We start from the raw sequence: 12346 nt of genomic DNA, 5'->3' as shown, positions 1-12346 counted from the left end.
TTTCCATTTGAGCTGCTGTTTCTCCATCAGGCCGGGCCAGAGAGGCTCTGTTTAATGCAGTGAGAGCGAGACGTGGGAAGATGTGTCTCACATCAAATTCTTCCCCCCACATGTACGATATGTTAAAGATGTCTCACTCGCTTAGTGTAAGCGAGAAGGCTGCGTGGTTTGAGCATGTGTGTATTTTGTTTGTGCATGCTCCCAGGCTGTCTCTTTGTGGATCTTGGTTGGTCTCAATAGCAGTCACAGAGAAAGCCATGTGCACTGGTTCTTAGTACACTTGTGTTTGCATGACTAATGTGAATGTTTGAATGCCTTTATGAGAGAGGAGTACAGGCATACAGCTCTCTATTGAGTAGCATCTTAATTAAACCAAATTTTTCTGAAAGACTCTAAAGGCAGCTATTTTAGATTGCAATTAGCCATGCTTCACACAGCTAGCCCCTTGTCCACAAGTCTTTACAGGTGTGTTGTTAAGGCAATATTTCAGACTACTTTTCTGCATAATTTGTCCAAATGCAGCACACAGCTGGAATGCACATCATATTTAGCTTTCAGAGAATTACCTGATCACTGAACCACTGCTTTTCCCATGGTCATATCACACCAAATGGATAATGCATGCAGGGGCAGTATTATTACGGCTGCAATAATCACATATCCCCAGGCAAACTGGGCTCTCTGGCCAGCTTTGTCACATGCAAATTTAATACGTTTTTAGTGGTGACCACAATGGGCGTTTCATCTCCCAATTAATCACTCAGGTTTTCTCGTTCGGTTTCATTAGGAGACTTGAGATTTCATCACTGTAAATGCACATGTGTAGGGAAACAGATGCAGCCATTGTCGCAGATTCCTCAGGTGCAGCCAGAGGCCAGTCTTCGTTCCAGTTCCATGTCCTCACAGCTGTTTGACTGTAGCTTGCTTCTGCCACACCTGAGGCATTTTGGGTATGTGTGCCACAGAGTCAGAAATAGTGGAACACTGTGTCAAACCTTTAGATATCTTGTAAAATCAGAGGTGAAACAAAGTCTGGGTTCACACTGCAAGCCTTAGCACTCAATTCTGATTTATTGCTCAGATCTGTTTTGGGGGGTTTTCTTCGGCTGTTTTTTTTCATTATATATCATATCAGATTCCAGTGTGAACAGGCCACGGTCCTGAAGTGCCCTGCATGAGGAATGTTAATCTAGAGTGACGTAACAGTCATATGAATTCTGATATGACTATGACACATTGTAAAAAATCAGGCCTGTATCTGATTTGGACCATGTATGAAAGACCACGTTCAGACTGCAGGCAAAAGTTGCTCAAATCAGATTTTTTTGGGGGTCAAGTGACCAGGAAGTAGTGTGAACACTCAAATCTCGCCCAGATCTGATTTTATCAAATCAGATTTAGACCACTTCCATATGTGGTCCTGAATCAGACCCAGGTCTGATTTTTTTCAATGCGGCCGCAGTGTGAACAACAAAGGCGGATTTGATGCGACTTTTACGTCAATTTACTTCGACATTTGTCACAATTATGCGCCGGCGAGTTAATAATAAGTTAATAATAATAAGTAATTTGCAGCCATAACCCCGCAAAAAAAAAATCGGATCTGAGCAAAAAATCCGAATTGAGCATTAAGACTTGGTCAAAGTGGTCAAACGTGGTCAAAGTGTCCTGAATCAGAATTTAAAAGAATAAATTCCATGTGATTTGTGCTGTTCACACTGTCATAAAAAAATCTGATTTGAGCCGCATGTGAGCAAAATGGTTAGATTTGGGTCACTCTGGCCTGCAGTCCAAATGTGGTTAAAGAGCCGATAAAAGATTGTGATGAGTTCTTTCAACAGGAAATGTACAGATCGGTGACAATTTAATGGAAAAAACAGCACAAACATCCTAATCTATGTGTTTGATTGATTTACATCATATTTAGTCTCATCAGAATGTGTGAAAACCACTGCATTATCATGTTTCTCCACTCATTTATTCACGTATTTCCTTCAATTTCTCACCTGTCTGTATCCAGATCAGAGAGCCAGTATGACCTTAAATTGTGTTGCAGTTTATATCAGTTGTGTTCTTTAGATCCAATATGGTTTTCAGTGAGAATCTTTTATATTAGGACATCATGCCTGTGGATTGATGGCTCTGTCTCATATCTCATGAACCTTCCAAGTTATGTAATATTTCTATGTTGCAGACTTGTCTCATTCAGTTATAGGACACATAGGGAGAAGCCTTTTAAGCCCCCTTGTTTTGTCAGATTCATAATGCCATTGTGCTCCCCTACCGTAGGTGAGCTGGGACATGCTTGTCAAAGCTCTAATAAAATATTCCTGGTATACTGCTTACATTATTTTTACCTGATTAGATGAAGCATCCAGGCATGACTTTATGGTTCATGAGAACAGAACATTGATAAAAATAATAAAAAAATAAATTTATTGTTATCTGTTTAGAAAGTACAGGTTGACCACAGGCCTGCTTGCTATTGCTGGAATATGACGTTAACACACACTAACAACTCAGCTGCAGCCACATGACTCTGCCCAGGAAGGTTATCTGTCTCCAATGATTTATCTCTCTGCTACCTACAGTCAAAGCAGGTATCTTATTAGGAAAGGTTGCTAGTTAGTTATCAAGGAAGAAGGCTACAAGGCAACCTTCCAAATGACACTGAGCAAAAGCTCATCCCCACCCACAGAGCTTATGGTCTGCTGTTGATAGCAAAGCACTAAATTATTAATGCATTTTCATTTGTGTGTGTTGGCTCTCACCAGCGCTGCAACATTCGCCTCTCCATGGAGATTGTTTTTACACTTTGCTCAAAGAGTATGCCTCTTCCCAGCCCCCTGATGCTTTAAAGCACCATAAGTAGAAAAAGTCATTGAAAAGACTTAGTGCCACTGGTGACAGAGCCTCCACTCCGTGCCTACCAAAATACTCATTTGGAGTGTGACATCATTATCACAATCCTTCCCTGTTGCATGAAGAAGATGTGACAAATTCCCCTGACTCCAATTAGGCTCTTGTTTAATTACTTCCATTTACTAAGGTATTAATTCAGATCCCTTTCCTCAAACCCTCACTAATTCCAGTATGATGCATTGTCACCCATCATTTCTGCACAGTATACAGTTCACAACTTTGGAAAGTAAGCCAACTGGCATCATTTATCCAAAAACCTAGGCAGAGTCACAGCTAAGAGTGTGTAATAATAAGATAACAATTAAGTGTAATATAGCAAAAAATAATTTAGATGTGGAGCACTGAGTAATGATTTGCAGAGTTAGATTTTGTGAAAAAGCCTATGACGGAGTTTGGATGTGAAGCAGAAACAAATTTGTTGCAAAACTCTGCCAAGAATAGCCTATTTGGCAGGTCTTAAAGATTTATTTTTTTATTTTAAAAAGGGTCATTAAAATCAGCGTACACATGGACTTCAGCATATTGATGCTGAAACATGCTGCTCTGACTCAAGCTGGCCCGAGAAATAATAATATAATGCTATCAGATTAGTATGCGCTTATATCTCGTGGTTTTGTACTATTTCTGTATTTGTGCAGAAATCGAACTCAGATTCACTGTGGTCCTGTCAATGTATCTTCTTTCTTAGTGATTTGTGGGTGAATGGGAAGTGAAGTGTGGTGCAGGGGGTCATATTCTGCTTATAGGAACCCCAACAACTCTTGAGCCAGCCCTGCTTTAACTCATCTTATCAACCCATAATAATATAACACATTAGTTTGCCTATGTATAAACTACGTTTTATTGTATCATGTGAAATGCTGCTTTGATACAGTATGTTCACTTTGAACAGGGGTTAAGGGGTGACGTACTGAATGTGGGACCGAGTGCGGGTCTACACAAACTGCTGTAAACTATCCAAAACTAACCAGCAGGAGTCACACGACCACTATTTTTTATGATAGGTAGCCGGAAAAAAAAAAGCGGAGAAAATCCAAGCGGAAGTGAGGAACTCAGCGGAGCAGGAAAACTTTTTTTTTTGGTCAACTTGGAGGCGCCTGTATTACATCGGAGCTACGTGATGACAAATAAAAAACTCTTATATACCGAGTTCTGAAGTTTGAAAAGCAACTTCGTCGCTGGGGTACAATGGGACTCCCCACTTTGGAGTTCACTGACTCTTTCCTGGACAGTCCGGACTTCAGAGAGCGTATTAAATGCCATGAAATCGAGCTAGAGCGGACAAATAAGTTCATCAAAGACCTCATCAAGGATGGGAATATGCTCATCACTGCGCTCAAGAGTAAGTAGCCCAACGTGGCCTTTTTCCACTCCTACGGGTCCAGAAATAATCTTTTATAAGTGTAACTACCTGAAAGCCACAGGCGCCTTGTAATTAGAGGATGCATTCATTACAGCTTATTTAAGTCTGCTGTGTTAGTGTCTGAATGGTCCATATTTGAACTCAAGCCACCGGAGCTGAATAACCCTGTGCTCTCCCATTGGGAAGCATTTATATTGCTGGGGAAAAGCCTTGCAAAAAAAACCCCCACACATAATTCATTATTTGGAGGTTGTTGTATTTCCAGGATTCCTTTTTTTTTGTGTGTGTCTTTTTGTGTTCCTCCCTGGCTGCATGCATGCATAGGCTTGTCTAACAGAGCCTGAGAGTACAAACCAGAATCTATGATATGAGTGGTTTTACTCTGCTAGATGCACAATCACAAGGCCACAGACAGACATGCATATGAGTAGTGCAGAGCTGGAATTTGCTTTAACTTCAGTCCATTAATGGAAAATACTTTCACCCTCAAGGGCTCTCAAGTCACCTATTAGGAGGGAAATATAGACTAGTCTTTAATGACTGCATGAATGAGAGCTGTACGACTGTCTGGATGCGGATGCAGCACTGGTGTGTCATGGGTCATTGTCCTCTCAAATTCCGAGTTTAATCTCAAATTCCACTGTGCTGATTAAAGTGGACTTCCTGTTCTGCTGTATCACTGTGGGGATGGGAAGTGTGTCTGTGAAATGAAGAAAGATTGGAAATATAGGCCTAATAAATATGGAATAGGCTTGGAATAGGATGAGAAGGCCATGGCAGTGCAGTAATATTCACAATTCAACCTGGTCCTGTCAACTTTTGTGAGATTTTTTTATCATCATTCCTACATACAGTACATGTTTTTGCTTTTTGTTGCTTTTTGTTGCTTCAATGACTGAGCGACGGACAAAACCGTCGCTCAGTCATTGAAGCTGAAACACCAACTAGGAATATAACACATTGACAAGGGTTAACAATGCAATATCAAACTTTAGCATAAAAATTTTTATTATAGTTTTAACATGTTGCACATTATTAGACTGTCTGTATTTGTGTCTTCTGTTTGTGGCTTTTGTACCAGAAATATTCAGGCATGATGGTAACCATGGGGGCGTAAGCCAAGATTTCTTGTATTGTATGGGCCTTGTGTAGTGATCACTGAGCTGAGTTGTATTAAAGCAAAGCTATATCACATTATGTTTTTGTTTTATCTTTTTGTTTTTTGCATGACTGGGCCTTAATATAGGTTTATATTGGCTCATTCTACTGTTAGGAGTACACAGAATATAAAAACATTTTGATTGTCCTCATGTATACTGAAGGCTTTGATAACTATGTAGTTTTCTTGGCCCCACATTTCAACCTATTTTATACTTTTTTTAGCAGGAAAGCTGTTCTGTCAGTGGGCAGGGCACAACAGGTGGACAGCAAAACCTTGCTGAATGGTTTATTCATGACAGCTAGGACACTCTGCGTGTCAAAGGTCCATGTGGTTTAATACCAAATATGACCATAATGCTCCAGGTTGTGCTATGCATATTCAGCAAGATAGTATCAATTGAATTGAGACAATGACTTTAATGAATGCAGGGAAACTATATAACAGAGACCCTAGTCTATCCCAAACACTCCATGTCCCAGGTCTCTGCTGTCAAAAAGTTAAACTAGATGAATGTAAATCAACTAGTGATTGTGTAACCTATTGTAAGCTCACCTACAAGTGAAAGTGTAAAGTGTTACAGTAAATAACAAAAAAAACCTCCCAACTCAACCAGCTATAGGAAGGGATTTTGGGCTGTATTTGTCTTTTCTGTGTAGCAATGAGTGGAACGGTCCTTTATCTGGAAAGCCCAGTTTCGGTCAGGGGTGGAGTGAGAGCACGGGAAGCGAAGAAACGGAAGTAAATTATTGATGGTCCTTAACTTAAGACGCCACAGAGGTTTATGACCCTTTATGACCCACCATCAGTGGTGACATTACTGGGAGACCTTTAATGGAGCTCTTTTTTAATAGTAATCACCTCATGTTTCAAAATAGAATAGTATAACATAATTTGTTGGCCTTCTCGTGGGCTGTCTGTGTGAATGAGGCCCGTTGAGCCAAGGTTGACTTTCATGTTAATACGTTATCTGTAAAAGGCTTCTGCACATTAATGAAACTGCATTAACGAGTGTGTGTGTGTGTGTGTGTAGTATATATGCGTATAGGATGTAAAATGGGAATTCTGTCATATGTTTAAAGACAATTAGGTATGGTCAGAAATGGTGCTTTACTTCGTTGTAGGATTAACCATGTAATAATTAACATTTGACTCCTTGTTGTTGCTGAAATAGTTTAAGAAAGGCAGAATCAAACTTGGCTTTGGGGATAAAATAGAGGCTCTTTTTTCTTGGTCCAACCATAACCACCATCATTCATCAATTTATTCTATTTTTCTCTCTTTCAATATGTAAACATGGTATGAAAACATTGCAGTCTTAGTCATATCATTATCATGAATGTATTAATGCTCATGATGAGGATTATGAAACAAAACATTTCCAAATCCCACCACAGTTACACTTATTTTTGTAGGTTTGCATAATTTGTTCCAGGTGCAAGTAACATCTCTCTGCAGATGCTGTGGATAGCTTTGCCTTACTATCTGTGGCTGGCACTGACTGTTCACACCTGGTGTAAATAACAACTGCTGACTTTTATTAATCCCTCCGCTTGACTGCAGTAATTGAATACACTAAAAGCACTAATTATCCCTTTGTGAGTAGGGTGGGTGAAACCGCAGATACAAGCCATATAATGATACATTTTAGATGGGCTAGGTAAGTTTGTATACAAAGCTCTTGGGCAGGTACCCAGGCATCAATGGAGACTAATGTTGTATATTTGAAATCTATCTGGTAAAGTTCAAATGATGAGAGAATGTGGGTAACACAAGACGCCCAAACCATATTGTCAAGATTTTCTGTTGAAACCAACTGACAGTGACAATGACTAAGTGAAGCAAACGTGGAAGTTCTGGGAAATATGCTATTTTCTTGCTTGCCAAGAAATAGATGATGAAAAATCGATACCATTGTCATGTCTATACGATAAATATGAAACTACAGCCAGCAGCTGCTTATCTTAGATTAGCACAAAGATAGGAAACAGGGAAAAAAGACTAGTTTGGTTCAGTCTAACAGCAAAATCCAGTTTCAAAATGCGCCTACCAGCACCTCTAAAGGTCATGATGCATCTTTGTTAAATTTGTACAAAAACCAAAATGTAAAAACGTCAAGCTGCAGATTATGATATTTCTTTTCCAGGTGCTTTAACTTTGGAAAAGCTCTGCCTAGCAGCCTCATAGTGATGTTAAGACTCCAGGAAGTGACCTTGCACGGACGAGAATTGGTCCCACTTACAACATTTTTCTAACAAATCACAGGCAGCAAAACTCAAAAACAAACTTATAGCAAGAAAACTTTATCATTCATGGCTCATCTTAGCAAATGCTTGCTTACTTATTACTTACTTATGACTACTGCCTAGAAAATACTTTTCTATATATACAAAATAACAAACATGGCAGCAGAATCATTTTCAGGACACCTTGTCATGTTTTATCAGAGCACCATCTGCAGTCCTCTATCTCACCACGTCATACTATAAGTCATTTAAAACGTGGATTGACTGGCCAGCTCCCAGGAAAAATATCTGAGACCTTTTACTCGCTAGATGTATGACATTTTTCAACCACCGCTTGTTTACTTGACTTTTGTCATTTCACACTGAACCTGTAGCGTTCAGTTGGCTTGTGAGCTTGTGTCCAGAGAGTGGGTCATGCGATTCAGAGGACAACCTTTACAAAATCCTTTCAGCAGGCTACGGGTGATGTCACCGATGCTCCATTAGTGTTTTCTACAGATTTTTTCTAGTTGCTGTCAAAAAAAAAGTATTGTTCAAAGCCAGCCCCAAATTGTGTGCTATGTCACATTCTTGCTTTAGAACATGCACAATATTGATCACAATTTATGAATTTAATAACACTGATAAATGTGTATGAAAAACAACACTGTGCACTATGGCTACTCCCAGTGCAGTGTAGAGACCCTCTCAGACTCGGGCAGTCTTTGGCTAAACAAAGGGCCGACTGCTTGTTCTTCCTTCATAGTGACAGCAGCTAGGGCATGTAACCTACTTTAGGAAACTGTGCATCACTGCCCTTCCACCATATCTGCCATGTATGCCTGGCACTTAGATTTTCTGCAACACTGCAATATTTCTCAAATTTAAGGTGTTTAAGAGTTGTTTCTGTCTCTTTACTGTTATCGTTAAAACCTTTCTAGAAGAATGTTTTAAGAAGATTCATAAATCCGAGTAAGCATTTAATTTCCATAAGGTTTTATAAATGCAGACAGATTATCTCAGTCTGAACTTGAAGACAGCCCATTATTATGTTAGCTGACTGTGTCTCTCTGCCACCACCCCATGCCCACTCCTGTTCACCAGCTACAGAGTGGATGCTTCCTCTCTGAGATACACGCAGTAATGAATGGCTGACACGCATGGGTGTTGTTATTATAAAAATTACAGTATTTAGCACGTCTGTAAACAGCATCTTTACTTGTTCAATCTGTGCCTTCATAATTTTGAGATGTTTATGCAACTTAATATAGCTTAATTAGTGACTGTCATTTTATTAAATGACGAGAGGCTTTTTGTTAAAAGCGATTGCGCAAAAGCTTTCAACTTTGGGAACTGGAGTGTTTGTTTGTCTGAGGACAGATGATGCTCCCAAGGCTCAGCCACAGGAAATGTCCTGTAAACATGCTTGTATAACCATCCCCCATCCTCCCTCAGATAGCATTTGGCTGGACATCATTCTGCTTCAGTGTGTGTGTGTGTGTGTGTGTGTGTGTGTGTGTGTGTGTGTTTTCCCTGTATGTGTGTCTGTTGGGCTGTGACTGTAAAGCAGGCTATGTGTTGCAGGATTATACCATTTATAATGTATTACTGCTGCTTTGACTACTTTGATGAATTTGAACTCATGTAATGGAAATGAAATACAGGAGAACATTATGTGACTTGTTTAGCAATAAAGCGGAGCGAGGCGGTAAGCACAGCTCATGCGGCACTGCAAGGGACTCGGATGTTTTTGTGGACAGATTTTGATAAAAGGATTAGACGTTGTATTCCTAAAAGCTGTTTCCCCTCAGACTGCGCAGGGAAATGTGTTAGACTCCAGATTGAGGTCTGGTCTGAAGTGCTCTGTTGTTACTCTGTCAGTCAAAGTGATTGTCACACCGAGCACCATTCTCATGCTTAAAGTCGCCTGGCATCGCATGCTGGTGCTTTTGTTGCTTCTTCAGATTGAAAAGGATACGTTGACACATTTGCGTTTCTCCTCCACAGCATTAAAAATTCACTCATTTCAGCTTCGGCTGCATTATTTACTATATGTGTGTTTTTGTCTTTTTTTTTTATCAAGGTAGATTAATGCTGTGTTGTGTACACAATTCAAAGTCACCAAATAGCTTAATATTATTAGAGGGTGATGACAACAAGACTCTCACTTGAGTGCTGTTCCTCCCAAAATGCAATTTTAGTATATTAAGATCAAATGACTAGTCACGTTGTCCGTAAACACATGATTTGCGTAGGTTATCTGTTAAAAACAACCCATCCAGACGTGGCCAATAAACAATATGAGGGTGCGATACATTCTTGTGATTAACCCAAAGAGTGTCTGGTAAAAGATGGTGAATTTCCATGTCACTTTAGCCTACGCAGATGCTAAACTCAGACTTTGGATGGCACATTAGAAAGTCTCCAGTGCCTGGCCCCATGTGTTGCCAAGTTTTCTCAGTAAGTGTTTGGACGATGGGGGGAGGGTTTAAATTTATTTTGCACACCTTTTTTTATTGTCTTACTTGGGAGCATGTTCTTGGCTAATTGTATTTGCCTTGATGAGAGCAAGAAGGCCTCACACAAAATAGATGTTTTGGAAAATGCTCCAACTATTGCTTCAAATGTGAAATTCGGCTTATATTTTCTGAGTGCTTTTTCTTTAGAGGCAAGTTCATCTTTGTCAGTAGTTGTGTCAGATGTGTCTTCTGAAAGAAAATCTCTCAACTCAGTCTAAAAGCTGTAGACTTGGTGATAAATGGTGGAGACTGGCCTGGCTGGCTTTTTTCATTCCAGCCGAATTGCAGGGCTAATAACTGATCTTTTTCTTTAGAGCTTAGCAATAGGCTGTAGCATTGCATCAGCATTGTATCAAAGAACCGGGGTCAGGCTCTTTCATCTCTTCAATTGTTTTTAACAATTTAGATGGATACGGTGCAAACAATGCAGATTGTATTCTCCAGAGGTAGAGGGTACACAAGGTTGATTTCTCCCTGTCATATTCTGCTATTCAGTGACCAATGCATTGTCACAACATATTTAGATCAGTTGATTTAATTAAGTACCCAATAGTCAACACATTTAGATTGCATTATATTATATGATATTACTGGTTATGTTTACTTTCGTTCTTGCTCCCCGGTTGTTCAAATGTTCAAAAGCATTGGTATCTGGCGACCTGGACCTGTATCTGTTTCTCCAGAATGAATGACCCCGCTTTGGAAAGCAGTAGTGTGAAAATGTTTAATAGCATCATACCAACAGGCATTTTAATTGTAACCTATACCATATAGGCTGTATCAGTGCACCCCAGAGACGCTGTTCTATAGTCTCCTCCGTACATATTTTATTCAGCCATATTAAGACCCCTCTGTCCCTTAAGAATTAGGTCTGCCACTTGGAGTTACTGCCTAGCTACTACGGCAGCGAATGTGGACTACTTAGATAAGGCTTTGTTCGAGGCAACAGTTGTTAATGGGATACGTTCGGTATGCTCCTGGGGTGCACGGGTCTGTCTGGTCGGCTCTCTTCACACAGCTATTCTTCCTCTCCTGCTGGGCGACTGACAAGCGAATGTAATAGTAGGCAGGTAGAAGAGGCCTTACCTGAAGGGCCACTCCCCCCATTACAATCCCTCCAAATGGAATCAAAGGGGGACAATGCACCCTACTGTTGCATCAAAGAGCTCTCCCCGTCTCTCGTTAAGCTGGGTGCATAGAAGTGTTCCCCTTTGAAGACCTTCTCATCTGAAATCAGCTGTCTCCCTCACAAGATAAAGTAGCTATGCTGTGTCTTACCACAATGTTGATGTACAGGCAGACAGTGAACTGTCTCTACAAAAGAAGTGTATTGTTGCGGTATGCTTTTGTTTTTGTTTGTTTGCCTCAATAAAAGACAGATATATAGTAAAGTCTGGGGATGAGCCTTGTAAATATTAAACAGAAAATACCTTGAGTGCATTCAGAGTCATTTGAGGGAAAGTGTAAATATGTAGCTATTTAGCAAAAGCTGAAGAGGATTTTTTTATCGAGCAGATGCTTTTGTTGCTTTTTAATGGAACACATTTATGCCCATGACTTAAGGTTTTAAAAGCTTTTCTGCACTAATTTGTGTTAAAGCACTTCATTAAAACCCCCAAGAATATTCGGAGGAGTGAAAGCACAACAAGGATGCTGCTTAGTAATTAGTGTTGTCATGTCAGTCACATAACACAAAGTGCTGGTATGGTAAGTGCAGTGTGATGTTCATGCCTCAACATGTGCTAGTCAACAGGACATTTTTTAAATACTTTCTTTATATATTTTCTAAGCCTGCAGCTATAAAAGAATCTGTCTGCAGGGGGTAGACAAAATAACATGGACATTTTGTGAAAAAAGTTTCTGTGATTTTTGAGACTATTCCAATAATTAGCAGTTAAACAGGTTTATGACCAGTGCCTATGCAGTTTTGGTCGGATGCATTGGCATTGTAGGAGGCATTTTCATTGAACATTACAACATGAAGGAATTAAAAGACAAATGCTTCTAATTGGATTTCAACTTTATAATTACATTTCTGAAATACCCCGATCAGCCATAACATTATGACCACTGACTGGTGAAGTGAATAACACTGATTACCTGGTTATCATGGCAGCTGTCACTAGGCAGCAAGTAAAAACTTTGTCCTTACGTTGAT

At 39.9% G+C, this 12346-nt stretch overlaps 1 protein-coding gene across 4 annotated transcripts in view; it reads left to right on the top strand.

Moving 5' to 3' along the window:
- The first annotated feature begins 3978 nt into the window (after window positions 1-3978).
- The window catches only part of LOC127362450 (rho GTPase-activating protein 42), a 59503-nt gene continuing 51135 nt past the window's right edge, over window positions 3979-12346 (top strand). For all 4 annotated transcript variants that reach the window (XM_051398153.1, XM_051398152.1, XM_051398151.1 and 1 more), the window contains exon 1: window positions 3979-4264. In XM_051398153.1, the coding sequence (XP_051254113.1) occupies window positions 4111-4264 (154 nt within the window). In that variant the 5' untranslated portion in view covers window positions 3979-4110. The remainder of the gene's footprint in view (window positions 4265-12346) is intronic.

Source organism: Dicentrarchus labrax, unplaced genomic scaffold (assembly GCF_905237075.1).
Source record: "Dicentrarchus labrax unplaced genomic scaffold, dlabrax2021, whole genome shotgun sequence".
Classification (NCBI taxonomy): domain Eukaryota; kingdom Metazoa; phylum Chordata; class Actinopteri; family Moronidae; genus Dicentrarchus; species Dicentrarchus labrax.
This window is presented reverse-complemented; position numbering and strand designations above follow the sequence as displayed.